The 22,758-nt window shown below is 38.2% G+C and overlaps 1 protein-coding gene across 1 annotated transcript in view; it reads right to left on the bottom strand.

Moving 5' to 3' along the window:
- D2hgdh (D-2-hydroxyglutaric acid dehydrogenase) overlaps window positions 1-22,758 on the bottom strand; it is a 268,744-nt gene that overhangs the window by 40,738 nt on the left and 205,248 nt on the right. The window contains exon 7 of the mRNA XM_068375280.1: window positions 5,764-5,935. Coding sequence (XP_068231381.1) covers window positions 5,764-5,935 — 172 coding nt within the window. The remainder of the gene's footprint in view (window positions 1-5,763; window positions 5,936-22,758) is intronic.

Raw genomic sequence — 22,758 nt, forward strand, 5'->3', positions numbered from 1 at the left:
TTGCCGTATATTATTGATTTTTTTTTCATGTTTATGTGTTAGAAAGTGTGCCTTGATGGTTGGGCTAACACGTGCATGTCTTTTTTTTTATCTGAGATGCCGTATATCAGAATGTTGGGCATTTTTCCGCGAGTGCCCCTTTTTATTTGTTTTGCATTTTTTTGCTTAGTCATGTTACCGTAAGGAATTGGCAAGTAGTGTCGCAAAACTTATATTTTTATAGTGTTGGAAAGTGTTTCTAGATGATCTGGCTACCCATGCCTATTTTTTTTTTAGCCAGATATGGCGTATATATAAGTATGTGTTCGATTTTCCTGTGATTGTCATTTTTTCGTTTTTTCCCATTTCTTTCAAAATTACTACATACTAAGGAACTATCACAGAGTAATATTTCATTTATATGTTTATTTGTCGGAAAATGTGCCTTGATGGTTTGCCTAGCACGTGGCTGAAATTTTTTTTTTCTGAAATGCCGTATATTAGAATGGCCATTTTTCCACGAGTGCCCCTTTTTATTTGTTTTGCCTTTTTTTTTGCTTAGTCATGTTACCGTAAGGAATTGGCAAGTAGTGTCGCAAAACTTATAATTTCATAGTGTTGGAAAGTGTTTCTAGATGATCTGGCTACCCATGCCTATCTTCTTTTTTTAGCCAGATATGGCGTATATATAGGTATGTGTTCGATTTTCCTGTGATTGCCATTTTTTCGTTTTTTCCCATTTCTTTCAAAATTACTACGTACTAAGGAACTATCACAGAGTAATTATTCATTTAGATGTTTATTTGTCGGAAAATGTGCCTTGATGGTTTGCCTAGCACGTGGCTGAATTTTTTTTTTCTGAAATGCCGTATATTAGAATGTTAGCCATTTTTCCGCGAGTGCCCCTTTTTATTTGTTTTGCATTTTTTTGCTTAGTCATGTTACCGTAAGGAATTGGCAAGTAGTGTCGCAAAACTTATATTTTTATAGTGTTGGAAAGTGTTTCTAGATGATCTGGCTACCCATGCCTATCTTTTTTTTAGCCAGATATGGCGTATATATAGGTATGTGTTCGATTTTCCGGTGATTGCCATTTTTTCGTTTTTTCCCAATTCTTTCAAAATTACTACGTACTAAGGAACTATCACAGAGTAATGATTCCTCTAGATGTTTATTTGTCGGAAAATTTTGTTTACTTTTTTTTTTGATTGAATATCATCAAATTTTTTTAGCTAAAATATTATATTGTTTTACATTTTTTTTTTTTTTTGATTTTTTTTCCCTTCAAAAAAATTTTTTTGGGTCAGAATTTTAATTTTATAGTCGTAAAATAATCGTCAATTATCCAGCAACCGACCATACAATTTTTATGCATATCCAATAATAATTAGATTAGTAAATAACACCTTGAAATTGACATACCCTTCCTACATTTCAAGTGGCAGATTAGGGAGTCTGAGTCAGTGTGGTTGGCGGCCATTTTGTGGACATATCCGAAGCGTAAGCTGCCCTATCTATATATATTCTTGTTCCCTATAGAATTTGTGATATTTTGGTATATTTTTACCTGCATAAATATCATATTATATATTAAATATATGTATTTTTTTACGAAATTTCTAAGTACTCAAAAAATTACCTTTAGATATGGCCCCTGATATAAATGTAATTTACAAAATAATGAAGATTTTTTTACATATTTCTATTTTAGGATAACATATGTTTATTCCCTAAAAAAATTAGCCACTTCCTATTTCATTTGGGTACCCAAAAAAATTCATGAAATTTGGACAAATTTTTTTGGCCAAAAAAAGTTACCCTTTTTTTCTCATTTCAGATCTTCACTTCCATGGGTCTGACTTCATCCAAAATACATCAAGATGTGTCCTAAACATTCAAGAATCAATTCCTAAAAGGAATTGTGTATATATGTATAAACTTTTTTTTTATGAATTTTTATGTCAGGTCTTTTTTTTTCTACTTAATTTTTTAAAATATTTATAATAAATAGTTTTTCTGCAGATGAGTAGTATTTATCTTTACAGTTGTTTTAAGCATTCATTGAAGTTTTTTTTGGCAAAAGAAAAAAGGAGGTTACTGCAAAAACTGATTTTTCAAGAATTTTTTTTGGCGTCGGGGTCGTTCGCGTCCGAGTATACCCTTAAAGGGGTGTCCGAGGAGCGTACCTATCCAGGGTTAAAAGGTTTTCCTTTTAAAATGTTGTTGGACCTGGATAATGTTCCTGGTGACCATAGAACCTTTGATAACTTTTCAGAAAATATCAAAGTGGTTTACCTTTCACACAATCCACTGCCTGTTTGCAGCCTATGGACCAAGTTGTTATTGCCTCTTTTGAGGCCTACCATCTTTGAAGGACATTTTTTTTATGGCCCTAAAAGCAACTGAGAATGAACCAAACTTAATTCTGAAGGACTTTTGGAAGTCTTACAACACTATTTCAATGGTAAAGAACATTGCTAATATTGGGCTGAAGTGAAGTAGACAAACTTAGAAGGTGTGAAAAAAAAAAATTTGATTTGAAGGTGGATGCTGATCATGTCACATAGCTAATGGTATCTCATGGAGATATGGTATCTCATGGAGATATGGTATCTCATGGAGATATGGTATCTCATGGAGATGAGTTATCTCCTGAAGACCTCATTCAAATTACTAGTTTGAGTTATCTCCTGAAAACCTCATTTAACTTTGAAGGTTTTGCACTGATACAGCAATGGTTCAGAAAGTTTGATGTTGAGGACCCCAATGATATGAGGTACAATGAGATCTAATAATAGGTCATGAATTTCCTCGTGCGTCACTAGCAGATCTTAGAGGAGAAGAAGAAAGCAAAGTTTTCAACTAGACACTACTTCAAGAAGGTGGATAGTCCTGCAATAATTCCTGTACCCTCTACCGCAGCTGCTTCTTTACCTTATCCAGCTCTTTCAGTCATTTCTGACTTGCCTGTCTGAGTATCTCCAGCACATTCTGCAGGTTTGCCAAACTTCAACACGCTCTGCACGTTCTCTTGACTTTCATGTCCCAGTAGCTCCAATACCTTCTCCAGGTTCTCCTGACTTGCCTGCCCCAGTATCTATGGCACCTTTTGCAGTTCTGCTGTTTCTTCAGTTTCCTCCTCTCATTAAACCTGTCTCTCCATCCCTTCCAGTGTGCAAGCCATCCACAAGAGTAAAGGTAACAAGTTGTATTTTATTTTTAGTGTCATATCATACTACAGTACTACACTATATGTACGTCCTACACTTTTTTTAAGTCTTAATTATGTTTCCTTGTCATAAAGTGTGCTTTTTATGTCTTAGATTATGACTTTATTACACTGCACAGAGGGGCAACTTTGGTGCTTACATCAAGTACCATATTTAGGTATTTAGAATTACGTCAAAATTAGACTGTGCCACAGCACAGGAACAGATTTCCCTTGTAAATAGACAATCAACTGTAACTCTTACAGAAGAAACTGACTAACTTGTTAATTACCCTTTCCATTAAATGACACCCTACGAGGATGCAACTGAGAAGCCACAATACAGTATATATGATTAAGTTGATAAAGATTTCCCTGCAACCTTAATCAATACCTTATTGATCTTAGCACAATAGGTTTAGAAAAAAAAAATGGGCCTAAATCAGGTTTTGGTAGACTCGACTGATTAAGCTGACATAGATGGCTAAAAAGAATCTGTAGGTGTCTGAGTCATCTTTTCTAGATTTCCTTAAAAATTAATTTGAATTAATTCCTGTTAGAAGATCAAACTTCTGAATCAAATTTCACTTCCAGAAGGGTGTGAATCTCCTCAGGAATATCATGGAAAATTAGGTATCTTGAATTTGAGGGACAACAGCCACAGGATATGAACTTGAGGGACATTAGCCATAGAGTATGTTTGAGTATTAAAATCCTTGACACCTTCAAGATATAGTGCTGACAGGGAACTGCTCTATCCCCACATTCCTAAAAGTACTAGTCACCTATTTCCATCACTTTGCTCAAAAATAGTGCTGGGAATTGAAGTGCTAGCAATAGCACTGCAAATGAAAGTGCCCATGATAGTACACATACTCACCTTGCAAAATTATCCTAAATTATCAATAAACTGGACATTGCTAGATTGTTTATTAAGTAAATACACACTCATTACATTTTAATGAGTGAACCCTTAAAATTACATAACAGATCAGAGAGGAATAGTTTATGCGCCAAAGGAACATTTGTTTTACCTGAAACTGAATTCTGAAAACTTTTAGCATATTCTTTAAGAAAGAGGGAGGTGCAGCAGTGCCATATGGCACACCATTAAGCTCACAAATGTTGATACCGAATACATGGTTCAGAAATATAAGTCAAGGAACTGGAAAATGCATGAGCAGACAACTTCAAGATGTATCGGTAGTCTTAACTCAGAACTCAACTAAAGACTTCAGATGATTGAAAATCTGGTTAGCAAAACCAGGTGGTATAGCAGAAAGTCTGAGTCACATAACCTACAGCTTTGTGCAAAGAGAAAGAGAGGAAAAAAGAAGTAATCAAAGCTTAATCTGAAGTATTGTATTGGATTATATTTTATGTCTGGCCTTAATAACAGTAAGTTCAAGCAATTCAGAAACTTTATACTTATGAACTACAAACACATTATGACAAAAAAGTAGATTTGTCAGTATAGTAGGATAGATTAGCTAGTATAAACACTTGCTGCAGACATGGAAGGTGGAGAAAAATATATGCTATCATCTAGAGAAACCCAAGGGGAAAGTAAAAAATAACAGTTAATAAATATTATATAATATTAACCGGATTACTCCATAAAATGTAAATTGAGATTTAAACCCAACAACTTCAATCCTTATATCTATAATTCCCACTTGTTACTTGACTACCTCTCAAACATTCTCTTCTGGGCTAAAAGAAAAAGGAATAATAGCCTGATTTGCCTTATACCCTGAAAAATTAATAGCCTTTTACACTTTCCAACTCTGTTACATATACCAAGCCACCAACTAAATATACTCTTTCATTTCTTTACCCAAACAACTGGAGCATTTCGAACATTAAGAACCACCTTCGTAGCTTGCACAACTGAACTCTACACACTGGTCAGAGGGTTCAAGAGTTTATGTCTTCTAATAACACCCTATCAATGCAGAATGTAGTAAAAAAATAAAAGCCAAAAACTTTTTTTGATAATATTGAACTAAGTCCTTCTATACAGAAAACATACCATAATATAGTTAACACCACAACAAGAGAGAGACAAAGACTGACCATCACTCACAGACATAGATTGAATGAGTTAAGGAGCTTACCTAGTTCTTTTGGACCACCAGACAAGGATTCTACCTAGCAGTATGAGTATGATACTGTACTGGTTGATTCACCAGAGGGAAGGGATATAAGGGTTGAGAGAAAGATAATTTCAATTCTAACATTGATAAACTCATACTTTGAACACTAAATATTAGTGATGTGACCCTTAGGTAAGATTCAACAAAAGAAATAATCTTAGATTTTCATGCAAATTCATCAAAAGAAATAATCATAGATTTTTATGTACTGACTGCTTATGTAATAGTAACTGATTTTAACAATAAGACTGATAGATTTAAGATTGTTAGGATATCTTAAAATTGTACAATATAACAACTGTTAATGTTCTGTTGGGTCAATATAAACAACTCTTTACAAATTGAGTAACATTTCTCAACACATCTGGTTACTAAATCTTTTATCTAAAAAAATACCAACAAACTTTATGAAAGACTAACTTGTATGTGTATCCTTCATGGATAAGTGCCTCAGCAATCCTTTCTCTAATGCTCCATATATATAGCATCCGGGAGGGTTCAGTTGCTACTGTGCCATCCGACACTTGTCCTGATCCTAATGATTCTTCCAAAAACATGTTCAACTTTTCTTCATCATGGTCACTATTTGATCCTGAAAATAAAAAAATCCTTTAGGGATAAGGGCAGGTTTATATTAATAGAATGATTTAACACTAAAATAATAATTAGAAGTTTATACTATACTATACTTTTGGCTTTACCATGCTAAGCGGTATATCTATTACCCTACTATACAATATATCTTAGCAATCCATGTTTTCCAACAGTTATATAAGTGAATGAGCAACGTGGTGGAGTAACAAGAACTTTGGGTGTGGAAGATATGGCCCCCTAAATCTCAAAGAAGTCACAGGTAGCAGGGTGACGGATTGTGTCAAGGCGATATACAAGATGTCTTTTCGGCTTCTACTCCTGATGCTTGGCAGATGATCTTACTGCAATTAGCATGGACTGGCAGGGGTCACTTGCCTTAGTTAGATAGGCACTGCACATCACATGGAACTGGCTACCCTTTGATGAATCTAGCCAATGAATCCTCTATGAATTTAGTCAGTCTATGGAAAGAGCAAATGATAGAATGGACCCCAGTCCCCAGGGCATTGCGGGGTGCTAAGAATCTCCTGGTTTATAAATACTAAAAAAAATTTAAAATTGGTAATTGGAATGTTAGAACCATGAATCTGATTCAGGAGTTACAGCAAGTGGAGAATGAATTAACGAAATGTAGTTTGGATATCTTAGCTCTAAGTGAAACACATTGTAAGGGAATTGGTAAGGAAATATTAGACCAAAGCAATAATATATATATATATATATATATATATATATATATATATATATATATATATATATATATATATATATATATATATAAATATATACACACACACATATATATATATATATATATATATATATATATATATATATATATATATATATATATATATATATATATATATGGTGCAAACGAGTATAATGTCGTACTTCCTTGTCATCTTGAAAAGGTTCCACCAACCTTTTCAATATATATATATATATAATATATATATATATATATATATATATATATATATATATATATATATACATATATATATGTATATATATATATATATTATATATATATATATATATATATATATATATATATATATATATAATATATATATATATATATATATAGGTGAAGTGATGCTTGGTGAAATGTCTGGTAGTGTGTCTGGGATTGAAAGGGGAAGAGCAAGAGGTGTGGCTTTATAGCTGAGTGAATGGATGACAGGTAAAGTAGTGGAATGGAAGGAGGTATCATCTAGGTTAATGTGGGTAAGGGTTAGGTTGGGTAGGGAGTGTTGAGCTTTTGTCAGTGCGTATGGGCCAGGTTGTGAGAAAAGTGAAGAGGAGCGAAATGAGTTCTGGAATGAATTAACTAGGTGTGTAGAAGGGCTAGGTAGAAGGAATTATGTAGTTGTTATGGGTGACTTAAATGATAGAGTGGGCGCTGGAGAGGTAGAAGGTGTCATTGGGAAATGTGATGGCGTACCAGGTGAAAATGAGAGTGGTGAGAGACTGGTAGATATGTGTGTTGAGCAAGAGATGGTGATAACTTGTAGCTTTCTCAAAAAGAAAGATAAAAACAAGTATACATGGGTAAGAGTGGCAAATGGAAGAGTGGTAGAAAGGACATTAATGGATTATGTGTTGATAACTAAAAAAATGTTTGGAGGATTGAAAGACGTGCACATTTAGGGGTATGGCTAATGGTATGTCTGATCATTTTTTGGTAGAAGGAAAATTAGTAGTAGCAAAAGAGAGGGGGAATAGAGTAGATGGATGTAAAAGGGAGTTAGTGAGAGTTGAAGAGCTAATAAAACCGGGGGTAAAAAGTAAATATCAAGAAAGGTTGAAAATGGCATATGATGAAGTGAAAGTAAGAGAAACTGGTAATTTAGAGGAGTGGAAGTTAGTAAAAGAAAATTTTGTTGGGATTGCAAGTGATGTGTGTGGCAAGAAGTTTGCTGGAGGCAGTATGAGGAACGGCAGTGAATGGTAGATGAAGGAGTGAAGGTAAAAGTGGAAGAAAAAAAGAGGGCTTTTGAAGAATGGCTGCAGAGTAATAGTTTAGAGAAGTATGAAAGATATAGAGAGAAAAATATGGAAGTAAAGCGCAAGGTAAGTGAGCCAAAGAGGGCAACTGACGTGAGGTGGGGTCAGTGATTGGGTAATTCATATGAAGAGAATAAGAAGAAGTTTTGGAAAGAAGTGAAGAGAGTAAGGAAGGCTGGTTCAATAATTGAAGAGCCAGTGAAAGATGGAAATGGAAGATTATTAAAAGGAGAGAAGGCAAGGAAAAGGTGGGTAGAGTATTTTGAAAGTTTACTGAATGTTGAGGATAGTAGGAAGGCAGATATGATTGCTGTTGCAGGTGTTGAGGTGCCGGTGATGGGAGATGAGAATGAGAGAGAGATTACAAGACAGGAAGTGAGGAGAGCACTAGATGAAACGAAAGTAGGAAAAGCTTCTGGTATGGATGGTGTGAGAGCTGAGATGTTGAAGGAAGGGGGTGTGACTGTACTTGAATGGTTGGTGAGATTGTTTAATATATGTTTTGTGTTGTCAATGGTACCAGTAGATTGGGTTTGTGTGTGTATTGTACCATTATATAAGGGTAAGGGAGATGTGCATGAGTGTTGTAATTCAAGGGGTATTAGTTTGTTGAGTGTAGTTGGAAAAGTGTATGGTAGAGTACTGATTAATAGGATTAAGGATAAAACAAAGAATGCAATCTTAGAAGTACAGGGTGGTTTTAGAAGAGGTAGGGGTTGTATGAATCAGATTTTTACAGTTAGGCAAATATGCGAGAAATATTTAGCAAAAGGTAAGGAGGTGTACAGTATGATGCGTTTATGGATCTGGAGAAAGCGTCTGATAGAGGTGATAGGGAAGCAATGTGGAATGTGAAGAGGTTATATGGAGTTGGTGGAAGGTTGTTGCAAGAAGTGATAAGTTTCTACAAAGGTAGTAAAGCATGTGTTAGGATAGGAAATGAAGTGAGCGATTGGTTTCCGGTGAGAGTGGGGCTGAGACAGAGATGTGTGATGTCGCAGTGATTGTTTAACTTGTATGTTGATGGAGTGGTGAGAGAGGTGAATGCTCGAGTGCTTGGTCGAGGATTGAAACTGGTATTCGAGAATGACCATGAATGGGAGGTAAATCAGTTGTTGTTTGCAGATGATACTGTACTGGTTGCAGACGCGGAAGAGAAGCTTGGCCGATTAGTGACAGAATTTGGAAGGGTGTGTGAGAGAAAGAAGTTGAGAGTTGAAGTGGGTAAGAGTAAGGTTATGAGATGTACGAGAAGGGAAGGTGGTGCGAGGTTGAATGTCATGTTGAATGGAGAGTTACTTGAGGTGGATCAATTTAAGTACTTGGGGTCTATTGTTGCAGCAAAAGGTGGAGTGGAAGCAGATGTACGTCAGAGAGTGATTGAAGGATGCAAAGTGTTGGGGGCCATTAAGGAAGTGGTAAAAAATAGAGGATTGGGCATGACTGTAAAGAGAGTTCTGTATGAGAAAGTGATTGTACCAACTGTGATGTATGGATCGGAGTTGTGGGAAATGAAAGTGACGGAGAGACAGAAATTGAATGTGTTTGAGATGGAGTGGCTAAGGAGTATGGCTGGTGTATCTCGAGTAGATAGGGTTAGGAACGAAGTAGTGAGGGTGAGAACGGGTGTAAAAAATGAGTTAGCAGCTAGAGTGTATATGAATGTGTTGAGGTGGTTTGGCCATGTTGAGAGAATGGAAAATGGGTGTCTGCTAAAGAAGGTGATGAATGCAAGAGTTGATAGGAGAAGTACAAGAGGAAGGCCAAGGTTTGGGTGGATGGATGGAGTGAAGGAAGCTCTGGATAATAGGAGGATAGATGTGAGAGAGACAAGAGAGCGTGCTAGAAATAGGAATGAATGGCGAGCGATTGTGACGCAGTTCCGGTAGGCCCTGCTGCATCCTCCGGTGCCTTGGATGACCACGGAGGTAACAGCAATAGGGGATTCAGCGTTATGAAGCTTCATCTGTGGTGGATAACATGGGAGGGTGGGCTGTGGCACCCTAGCAGTACCAGCCGAACTCGGTTGAGTCCCTTGTCAGGCTGGGAAGAACGTAGAGAGGAGAGGTCCCCTTTTTTGTTTCATTTGCTTCATGTCGACTAACCCCCAAAATTGGGGGAAGTGCCTTGGTATATGTATGTATGTACACACACACATACACACACACACACATATATATATATATATATATATATATATATATATATATATATATATATATAAGAGATATGAAGGGAACAATTTGATTGACATAACTGAAGCTGAAGAAGACCTTGATGTGCCCATTAATGAATTCAACGTGTTTGAAGTCGAAGCTATCATTAAAAAACTTAGAGATGGAAAGCCCCTGGTTACGATGGAATAACGGCTAAGATGATATTGGCTGAAAATGAAATAATTCCAAGAACATTTATAAGATTACTTTGTAGAATGTGGCGTGAAGAGGCAAAGCCTGATGAATGGAAGCAAGGAGTATTAGTGAAAATAGCAAAAAAAAAAATGTCTCACTGATTGCAATAATTACAGAGGCATCACACTTACACCAGTTGTCATGATAACATATAGTACTGTATGCTTATTATAAAGAGACTAGAGAAAAATATTGATGAAAAGCTGAGAGATGAACAAGCAGAATTTAGAAAAGGTAGTAGTTGTACTAACCAAATTTTCATTTTAAGAAATGTTGTACAGTAATGTGTAGAATATAGAAATCCATTTTGATGACATTTGTGGACTATGAAAAAGCCTATGATATTGTGCACCGGCCAATTTTGTGGAGAGTCCTGCGTGATTATGGAGTTCCTCTTAACTATGTAAATCTGATTAAGCCTGTTCATGAACATAGTAAGTGCAAGGTTAACGATAGTGGAATCCAATTAAATGAATTTCCAGAGAACAGTGGAGTACTCAAAGGGAATGTATTGTCACCTGTTATTTATTCTCCTCATGGATTTTGTAATGCATAGAACATTTGGTGATGGTGGAGAAGGATTGGACTGGATTGGTAATAGGATATTAGCTGACCTAGAGTATGCTGATGATGCAGTCCTTATAAGCAGAACACTACAGGGTTTGTAATGCTTGCTTACCAGAATGCATGAAATATCAAAGGAGGTTGGGCTCAAGATGAATAGAAAGACAGAGATGATGAGAATGGATATGCAATGGAAGATGAAATAACATTGGAAGGAGTAAGGATTAGTGAGGTAGAATCATTTATATATTTAAGAACTATGATCTTAATACTGGGTCTTTAGAATTGGTATTCAATGAAAGATTAAAAAAAAAATCAGACAATGACAAGGTTCGGTAAAATTTTGAAATAAAATCACCTGAAATTACATTCAAACATCAGGCTATATATTAGTTTAGTGAGGTCAGTGGCACTGTATGGATTTTTTAGATTTGAGAACAAAGCCCTCAGAAGAATTTTGGGAGTGAAATGGCAGGACAGGATTAGAAATGAAACTATAAGAGAAATTACTTGAGTACCATATGAGAATGAAATCATGGTGAGGGGTAGATGGAGATGGTTTGGGCATGCTCTTCGCACTCCCCAAGAGAGATTAGTTCACCAAACATTTAACTGAATTCCAGAAGGCACTAGAAGAGTTGGAAGACCCAGGCCTACATAGCTGAGAACTATGAAGCTGAAGTAAGAGATGATGAATGGAGAATTAATTTAAAAGCTCAAGACAGAGACAACTGGCGAAATCGAACCGAGGCCCTCTACGTCAATATTAGAAGATAATGATGATCATGATGATACTTTTAGCTTTAATAGGTGTGAATCACATCCTCTGGTGGGAATTTTGAAAATTCAGATTATTGCATTTTTGGGCCAGGAAAACTTCTAAATTTCATGTTCCAAATACTTTTATTGATAAAGACAATTTGTTTTACTGCTAAAACCTCCAATTTGTTATATTTAAACAAGTGCATCAGGTCCATGATGGAACCCTTTTCTGACTAGGGTACACATTTATTAACTTTTTCTTCAAGAATTGAGGGAAAGGTACTCATGTTAATATCCATGGATAGAAATTTGTGGTAATCCGGTTGCCCAACGGGACTTAATTTCTCATTTGGCTAATTAGTTCACTTACCAGCTAGTCTGATTGGCTTGTTGAAGGTATATTCTAAAAAGAATGGACAAGCTTTTTAGTTGGAAATAAAATCCATTAAAAGCGGACATTTTGAACACAGCGTTAACCAATCTGCCAAACAGTAATGTAACACGTGTATTTTACATACACTGTAATACTGTTTTCTTTTTATCTCTCGCTCTTTCCTGCACTGATAATAGAATGATACAGGGGTTAACTAGGGCTGAAGTGAATCTAAAGAATGAATCCTCCTTCAAGAACATCCTGTCACGAATGGACTTGATCCTTAGTGTTCCCGCCCACTCAGCTGATTGTGATATAGGCTTCAGTGGGATGAAGGTGAGCAAAAATGTTTGGAGGAGTTGCCTTAAAACCAATACTCTTTCAGTTCAGATGTTATTCAAGTTGCATCTTCCTGATGTTTCTACATATGACCAAACAAAGGCTATCCATTAGTGGAATTCAAGTGCATATTCACAAAGGAGGCCAACACAAGCACCTGATGGGAAAAGAGAAAAAGTTGTTCTGTCTGAGTCTGACTTGGGTGGATCTGATGTTGAAGTGATTGATGAACATTCCTAGCTTAGTCTTTTACACAAAAAATTGCCCCGCAGGTCATTATATCATATTTTCGGTGATGGATATTTTAGAATTATTCAATACTGTGGTGTTTAGGATTATAATAGTATTTTTATGTATAGAACTACGTTGTTGTCTAGTCAATTTCTAGTCCAATTTAAAATGCCGTAGTAATAGTGTACAACCCAGATGATTTATTCATGTGAAAAACTGCAAAAGGCTCAAAATTATTATCATCATACTTGACCCACATATAATGCAATTTTGTATTGCTACTGGGGGGGGGGAGTCGGAGCTATGATCCCCAAATACCTCACAGTAGGGGGGTCAAAATGAAATTTATTCACAAGAACTCCAGCAAGGCTAAAAGTAGTTTAGAATGGTGCACAGAAGTCTCCTGACTATTGAATGGAGAATATCAGTAACATTTAGCCTTGCCAGAGTTCACATGAATAAATTACATTTTTGGACCACACTACTATGAGGAATTAGGTGGTCATCGCCCAGGCTTTGCTTCGGCAGCTATACAGTAATGTATTATGTGGGTCAAGTATGATATTAATGTTGAACCTTTTGTCGCTTTTCACACGAATAAATGCTCTGGGCTTCAGGTCTATAAATATCCTTTCAAATTAATCCTTCTTTACAGTAACAAGAAATTGACATTTAAATGCATTGCATTCTGTTGACTTAATTCTGGTGCTTTACTATATTTGATTTTATTTAATACTCATTTGCCAAGTTTTGCAATATATTAATTATTTTTTCCTTATATTGTGGTGCTCTGAGTTATTTTTATTGTGGTACTCTATATTGTTCTAATTTTTTATTGAACAACAGTATCAAAATATTCTTATAAAAAATGCAAATTAGTTATGAACAATTGTATGATATATAGTCTTCTGAGAAATTTTATTGAACGTTGAACTCATTGGCTCATTGATTTTCTGATTGGCTAGTAACTTTATAAAAAAGTATGAATTTCTGTAACACCACAATTTTCTATGATTCCCTCAGAAAGAGAAGATAATAAATTTGAAAGTAATTCATATTATTCCAAACAATAAAACCATGTAGTTCTTTACATAGGAAAAGAAATCAGTGCAAGCTGGCATACTGCTATAAAAACTTTTAATGAGGTGTCAACAACCATTCAAGTTGTTACCAGTGGTTCTGGGGAGAAACACCACACTCTCCCTTCACTCATAACTTCTTTCCTTTGATCGCAGCTGGGATCTTGCCTAGGGTAAGCGATGGCAGGTAAAGTATGTGTAAAGAATTTTGGAAAGAACACTTCAGTATCCTGAGCTGTATGAATCCCCTTGACCGTGCATGGAGTAATGTAAATTACTGTATACTGAATTAAATTTGGCAAGGTGAAAACTTTGGTCAGAAAGTGTGCCAGAAAGAGACTTTGAGGGCTTTCAGTCTGAATCAATTTCTCCAGTCGAAGAAATTGCTGTCATTGAAGACATTGTGTCCATGGGAAAAATTATGGGACATACCGAGTTAACCACTGATGAGTTGTTGCACATGTAACAACAGCAGCAGAAGGATATGGTTGAAGAACTGTCATCAGATGAGGTTGAAGGAAGGGAGGAGGTTCCAGGTGCCTTAATTATTGAAATGTGTGCAAAATGGGGTGAACGACAGCTTTTAGTTGAAAAATATCACCTGGATATTGTTGTAGCATATCGTTCCATCAACATTTTCAATGAGTGTATAATGTCCCATTTCCGAAAAATTATGTAACAAAGGAAGAAACAAATTACAATAGATAGTTTATTAGTTAAAGAAAAAAGAAAAGCTACTGCAGAGATTGATTCAACAGAGCAAAAGATGAAGAGAAGAGAAAAAACTCCCGAAGGACAGTTATCTACTGCTTTCTTGGAAGGGGATTCCCCTTTAAAGCAGTAACCCTCCCCATTCCTTCTCTTCATATCCATTCCCATATGCCATCATACCGCAGTTAACCTGTGCTAACCTGTGTCTTGCGCTCCACCTCGCAAGACAAAAGCATGAATGGGACACAGATAGTTGAGCTGAGAGCACGAGCAGGTGTTGCGCCACTATTTTAATCCAACTTGGTGAGCTAGGTGGCAAGGTTACTTGGTGAGTCAGAAAGGATAACTGCGTGAACTAGAGATTCATGGAGTCTAAAAAATGTTGCACTGGTGCTTACTAGCAACCAACTTCCATGGGTGTCTGTCAAAGGTACCTGAAAGGTCAGTGAGCTAAGAGGGGTGAGGATAGGGGTGTCTATCTTTGCATTAAGCAAGCTCAACGAGCAAACTCAATCTGAGAGGAGAGTGTGCTAGGGGAGCGCTCTTGTGAGCACTACCTTGGACATCCTCTGATGGAAGAGGATCTGCTGCTGCTAAAGGTGTTAGCTCAACCCATTTTGGTCCAGAGTCAGTCTTCATCCTTAGGCTGAGCTGACAAGGGAAGGCAACAAGGTCGAGGCCTCTAGGTCAACCGAAAAAGGACGACATGCCAAAGGTTAGGGGGCAACCGAAGTGACAGCTCTGAAAATGTGCCTAATTGCAACTAATATATAGGCTTCTTGCCTGTTAGAGCCCTTGGGAAGTAAATGCATTACCCAAAATTATGTAGTGTGCTCATGTTTGTATTGTATAGAATTCATTTACATTTTACCCACTAACTAACCTGCTTCTTTAATTCGGGCTGTACTTGCTGGAAGAAAAAGTGGGTTAGAAGTATTAATCCCCTGGGCAGATATGTGAGAGAATACGGCCTATCCTGAGTAGTTGAAAGGTATGTCATCGATAGCGAACAGGAGAGAAATCAGTCGCAGGCAACCACTTGAGCAAAGAGCTGCGACTAGCAAGCATTTACTTAAGTCATGTGGAGCTACTGATCAATAAACAAAGGCTAGATAGATCAGTGATAATGAGCACAGGTGGAATCATTTAAAAAAATGTATGCATCGTCAGTTGGGTAGAAACGTTCCAAAGCTGCTGGCATTGGGTTGTCATTCCAACATTTGCTCATCATGAGCAAGAGAAGAACGAGCCAAAAAATTGCAATCATGGATTGTTGAAGAAGAAAACCCTTAGTAGGAGTATCCATTGAAGTTCCTACCAAACAGTCTATACAGACTCTATGTTCAAACAAAAGAAAATGGTCCCATTTTCTATAGTCTGTTGTCGTCATCCGCTGACTAACTACCTTCCTGAGGAAGATATTTCAAATGCACAAACAATAGTTCATACAAATGTTTCTATGCATAAAGCTTTTAAAAAACTAAATGGGTGAAAAAACAGATAAAAAACCCGATCCCAATATGGGATCGATCTGCTGCCATGCTAATGCTAGGCGAACGCATCAACACTGTACTAGTGAGTTGTGTTCTAATATTTTTTTAACTCTGGGAAAGCAAGTACTGAATTCTTGTTGTTTTTACCAAGATAGATCAAATTGCATAATATTAACCGTGCATTCATGAAAAAGAAAAATATTACATATCTAAAACAATTTGAATTTTCCCATATCAACTAAATTCTCAATCGCTGAGTCAAGTCATCTGGAGAGAGAGAGAGAGAGAGAGAGAGAGAGAGAGAGAGAGAGAGAGAGAGAGAGAGAGAGAGAGAGAGAGAGAGATATTACTAACCCCAAAACCCTTCTCTCTTGCCTTGTAGCAGAAACTCAGGTTCTAGAAGGAATTTGTTTCCATAAACACTCTTAAAATGTGAATGCCGGATAGTGTATGCTTAAATGCATACGAATAGCTATCACAGCCACAAAGGTTTCTCAATAAGAAAACACCCTTGAGCTCTTAGGTTTAGAGTGTTGTCAGTGCTGAAGCATTGAAATAAACCACTTATTCTAGATTTCTAACTATATTAAACATATTAGGGTCTAGTAAGAGTTGCTAGCTAGAGGAACAACCAAGAGAGAACAAGCGCTCGAGTTGGCCAAGCAACCCTCTTGAGCATTGAGCAACGCTCTCCAACCACCTTAAGTGAATGCTGAAGGTGTGAAACGCTAAAGTATCGTGAACCCACACAGGACCATGATCTGCCACAAGTGCACAAACCTGGAGCAGTCACAGCGTGATCCATGTTCGCTATGAGCCTGGAGCATGCTGCGATCCTGAACCTCGTCGAGAGCTTGGATCATGCGCTATCCTGGGTCGAGAAGTACTAAGAAATGGCTTGCTTTAAACAAAACTCTCAGGTTAAAGGATAGCTCTGATATTTGGTGCCATTGTCCAAATTTGCTATGAGCTTGAAAGGATGGTTTCCATCCTCCAGCCAGCTGAGAGCTTGCAAATAACTCCCGGAGCTCCAGGGAACTAGAGTGCTCTCTCATCAGTACCCGAGGATGCTTGTGAGCCACCTGGATAGATAAACTAGCAAACTAGGACAGTAAATTGCAGTAGCTACTGCTTCCGATGAAAAATTACGAAGGGTAGGCAAGCTCATAGAGAGATTATAGCAAAGCATATCTCTCAAGTGAAAGGCTAGTTTTAACTTCAGTGCACTGACAGAGAGCTTGTTAAGCAAATCACCCAAGCCATTTGGTCGCTGACCAAGTCAGGTAATCGGATCATAAAGTAACAACACTCGCTAGGAAGTGTGTTGCTCAAGATGTGTCTGCCGACGAATTGGCGTACACAGACAGAAACAGACTACCTCATAGAAGTTCTCTGATCTTGAGACTTCAGGGAAGTCTAACTCCAAAGACGTAATGTGATTCTTCACCTTTAGCCAACCTAAAAAATTGAAGGAGTCATGATATTAATAAAATATCCAAGAGACACTAATGCATCATACAGGGAATAAAACCAAGAGTAAAAGTTTCATTTAACCACAGCTAGTGAATATGGAAGGAGACGTCTGTCTTTAACAACGGTTGAGATCAACGTGGAGAAAGTATGAGTAACCGGGGGGGGGGGGGGGGGGGGGGGGGTTGCTTCTTCCCCCTACCATTGACAACAACCAGAATAGTTGTTGACACCTCATTAAAAGTTTTTACAGCTGTATGCCACCTTGCACTGATGTCTTCTCCTATGTAAAGAAGGCAAGGGTTTGTATTTTGTGTAGGAACAAATCAGTTTCCTTCTCTACCCGATGGGTATCATAAATAAACGTTTGCTGAATGTCTCTCTAAGTTATATTTATTGTATTTCTTTGTCTGCTTATTTATATATTTACAATATTTATGTTATAATTATGCTGAAAGATGTATAAAGAGTCAGAGATGATACTGTATATATTTGTGGATTTGAGGAAAGATGCTCAATACTGCTTAGTAAATAAAACCAAAATACAATGATTATGTTATTATATCCAGTGCGAAGAAAATTAACGCTGAAAGCCCATACTTATACATACTAAAGTACTGTACATTTAACAAATCTATAAAAAAAACTTTAAAGCTCGTATTTCTTTGTCTACTCCTTTACAGTACAGTATAAATTTATAATTTTTATCTATTCCTATGTGGATACCTACTTTGGAGTCATTTAAATGGGTTACTCCTACTATGACTAAACAGTCAATTTGAAAGAGGGTTCGATTGCATCATAATACGGTTGCTAGGCAACTCCAGTGCATGGGGGAGCAGAGCGTCACCACATGACATACTTCACTACCCTTCTGGTCGTCCTGTTAAGAGAAGTATCCCCTCCTTCCTCTATGATCTAGATATCTGCATTTGCTCCACATACCCTTAGAATTCTTAGTGCTTGTACCTTATGTTTTTTCTATTGATTGTCACTTGTGTCACTATCATTATCTGTGAGTTAAAGGTACGTATGTGCAATAAGGCTATTAAACCTAATATCATGTGCTGATGCACCGGCTGTGATGGGCGTGCCTGTGGCACCTCTATGAGTCGGGTAGATGGTGATCAGCATCCCGTTTGCCTCTATTGCTGTGGCAAGAGATATTCAATAAAATCCCCATATGAGTGCTGCAGGGAGTGGCCATCCTCCCAGTGAGAGAGATATCGTTCTTGCTGCAATACACGAACTAGGCATGATTACTCTCTTCTTCGTTTTTTCCAACAATGTTAAGAAATGAAAGCTTGTTTCTGCAGCAAAATTTATCTCCCATCCTGGTCCTTTGTGTCAGGAATCGACTACGGCTCCAGTCACAGTTGATGACGGCCATAATTTTGTGAATGTTTTATCACCCAGTGTTGATAATGTGCATTGTGATTCTGAGTCGATACTTGTGATGGATCATTTTGCCACGGCCGCTGAGCTTCCTGAGTTCGATCCAATCTCAGTACCCTCAGTTCCCGACTATCCTACTATGCATTGATCTCCCTCTCCTCACATGAATGTTTTGAGTGGTGAGCCTTATATGGCTGATTATCCAGGGAATGATTTTTCCCTCCGTGAAGTTTCTCCAATTCAAGCAACAAAAGTCTCCCTGTGTTCTTGTTCACAGAACCCTATAGTTAAGCCAGCCATTTCCTCTCGTACAAAAGCAGCCTTCTTGGAAGATCCTTTTTCCATTCTCCAATGGGTTCCCACGAGTCAGGCTTGCCTCGTACACCCAGGAGTCCTTGGCATCGAAATCTTCTAAAGAGTACCCAGGGCTTGTTTCAGGACTCAACATCTCTTCATTACAAGGGTGGTTGGACCACTTTGGCTGTGTCCACACCAGAAGCCTTACCATGCCAAGCTGCTCTAAACCACTGTTTTCTTCTCCTTCTGAGCCAACTAGTGCTAAGAAATCAATTGTGACTAAAACTTCATTAATTCCACAAGTTTTGTCTATTCACGGTTCAGCTTAACAAGTCTGAACGCGCCGCTATTCCTACGTATGATTACATCAACTCACGTGCCATCATTCCTACGCGTGATGAAATTCATCTGTGGGGCGGTCAGGACGACGAGTCCACACGAGTTGTTATGCTCTCTCATGATGACATCACTTCACGACCAGTCATTTTCATGTGTGAGGATATTCCTTTGCAAAGCAGCCATGTTAACATATGACATAAGCATGCTACCACTTTTCAAGCCTGTTCATGAATGGCAGAACCTATGGGACGTGTTACATCGTCACCTCATTATTTCAAAGTTCTCCCGGAATTTTACAAACAACAAGTTAGGTTTTATAATCCTAAAGCCACAAGCTATTCAAGAAACAAACTCATTGCCTTACCTCAAAAACCTCACACTAGTTTTGTGTCTAATGTTTGTGAGGTTTTACATGTTACGTGTTCTTCGGAACAGCAAGAATAATATATTTCATATGAATCCTCCTTTCAGGTACAAGGAATGGAAAGGCCAGTGCATTTTTCTCCCTTTGCCGCAATTTACACCCCCACCTGATGCAGATAACGTCCCTTTTATGAAGCGTTGTAGGCACGGGCTGTGTCACAGAGAAATTGAGCTCAGAAAAGGAGTTCCCTACTTATGCCCTGCACTATGCTGCTAGAGGTGAACACCCTTATAGCTGGAGTGAGCTTGAATTCTCCCGTTTTTTGTTTTTTTGTTTTTGTTTCCTCTTCCTACCACACTATGAATGTGGTAAGGGAAAGGAAGAACATTTGAGGAAAAGTTAAGAATCAAACTATAACTGTCAAAGTTGAACTATCAGTTATCCCAAAAGTGGAACCACTTACCATGCTGATATTATCACTATTAATGACTTTGGAGAACCTCGCTGCGTGCAGGCACCAGCTCAGCTGACGTAGCCACCCCTCGAGTTCCTGATGTCTAGTTCGGATGCATCGGAATTTATTAAAATCATGAGTCTTACCTGTCACTTGAATGGCCTAAATGAGTCTCCTCAACCGCAAACTGTTAACAGATGGTGTGATATTGATTCTATTTTCCCTTAATAAAAGTCCTGGACATAGGTCTGATGTGGTATTCTCAAATCAAACTAAAAACATGCTAGATTTGTTTAACATGCAAGTTTCAGCAGCTGAAAATCCTCTTAAGGCCAGCAGGTTCTATGTCCACTCTAGTACTTTTCATAGCCCACGCCATATTGACGTTGGTATCAATGAACATGCAAGTTTCAGCAGCTGAAAATCCTCTTAAGGCCAGCAGGTTCTATGTCCACTCTAGTACTTTTCATAACCTACGCCATATTGACGTTGGTATCAATGACCTTAGATGTCAGGATGCCAGAAAACTCTCAATCAGTTAATGAATCCATATTGATGCTGATATTGCTAACCTGGTACTGTCGATACCATATGATAAATTATCAAATATTCCCTCCATCTTTTTGGGTCCCAAAATGGCAAATGTGGAGGTAGCGGCTATGTTTGTGATTCAAGCCCGTTCTCGGCTTGACCTCTGGTCTGAAGCGGTTGTCCTGCTATGCGGTCAAAGAAAATCTTATTGATGAACACAGTTTTAAACGGTTCGAAATCCTGTCATGGTCAGGGGCCAAAGCCCTGGAATTCTTGTTATATCAAACTGTTTCCCATTGGGGAACTGTATCTTTAAAAGATGCAATGCAGTTTTAGCCATATGCTCTAAGTAGCTATTGAAAAACTTGAATTTAGCAAGTTCTCCTTCTCTATTCCTTTCTTGGGATGTGGCTGCGCCCATAGAAAAGGTCGAAAAGTTTGGTTAAGTTTCTCTGTTGATGAGGAGAGCTGCAGCAATAGGGATGCCTGCCCTAAATAACTGCAAAGGAACTCATCTTTTAAATAAGTTCCTCAACAGAGACAGTTTCTGCTTCCAACAGTTACAACAACCTGGAAGGCAAGTCACTAAACTCACCTTTGCCATAAAGGATATTCCCCCAGACCCAGAGGTCGCAGTCGCAGATGCTCTCACTAGAGAGGGCATGTCCCCCATCTTACCACCAATAAGGCGATGGCTGCAAAGCCATTGGCTCAGGTGGTAGTCCTTAAGGACCGATTTCTGGATGGTAGACGTCCTTCATTCAGGGTATCAAGTCCCTTTCATAGGCTGTTCGCCTCCTCTAGAATATGACAACCCAACCATATTATTTGAAAGGCTCAGTAAATGACCTCCTCCTGCTAGAAGAGGTGCCCAACATGTTGACCAAAGGTGTGTGTAAGAAGTCTTAAATGACTCACCAGGCTTTCTCGGCAATCTATTCTTAGTAGAAAAGTTAATGGGAGGTTGGAGGACCATTAAAGACCTCTCCCATTTGAACCGGTTTATTCTACAAACAAGATTCAAAATGGAAACTCCGACCACCGTTCTCCAGTCCACCAGAAACGATTTCTTTCTGACCATAGACCTGAAAAGATGCCTACTTTCCGGTCCCCATTCATCCTACCCCCTGGAAGTACCTCAGGTTTCGCAGGGTGCTATGCTTCAGCCAGTTAACAGCCTGTCAGATATTTACCAGAATCTTTGCCATTGTCTCAGCCTGGGCTTATGGCATGGGCATCAGACTTTTAAGGTACCTTGACAACTGGCTTCTCCTGGCAGAGTCCCAAGCTCTACTGATAAGGCACAGGGATCTCTTTCTAGACTTTTGCAAGGAGTCCAGCATCATCCCTCAATAATACCTCAGGTACCTAGGACTGGACATAGAATCGGTTCAAGCCAGAGCTTTATCATCTACCGACAGGATCCTGAGATTCAGGAAGATAGCAGAAACCTTTCTGGAAGAGAAATCACCTCCTGCCCACTCTTGGCAGAAACTTCTAGGTCACCTCTCCTCTTTGGAGAAGCTCGTCCCCTTCAGGAGAATACATTTTTGCTCAGTGCAGTGAGCTTTAAAGAGCCAGTGGTCTTAGATATCCAACCACCCTGCAACTCTGTTGTCGGTGCCCCAGGAGGCTGTGATAAGCCTCCATTGGTAGCTGAGAGAAGAGGACTTGTTAGTGGGAATCTCTCTTCAGGTTTTTCCCCCACAATTCCTTCTATTCTACAATGCTTCTCGCCAAGGGTGGGGTACTTACCTACGAAGGGAAAAAATTTTGTGCCTATGGTCAAGACCTTCAAATCGATTTCTTGGAAATGAAAGCATCGCAAATAGCATTACTCAACTTCTCAAGAGACTCTCATAGGTCACTCCGTGGTGTTGATGAGTGACAACTCCACGGTAGTGACTTACATCTCCAAATAAGGCGGCACAGTATCTCTCCTGCTCTGCTAGTTAGCAGTAGAGATCCACAGGTGGACAAAAACAAATGCAATCT

This window comes from Palaemon carinicauda, chromosome 6, assembly GCF_036898095.1.
Source record: "Palaemon carinicauda isolate YSFRI2023 chromosome 6, ASM3689809v2, whole genome shotgun sequence".
Lineage (NCBI taxonomy): Eukaryota > Metazoa > Arthropoda > Malacostraca > Decapoda > Palaemonidae > Palaemon > Palaemon carinicauda.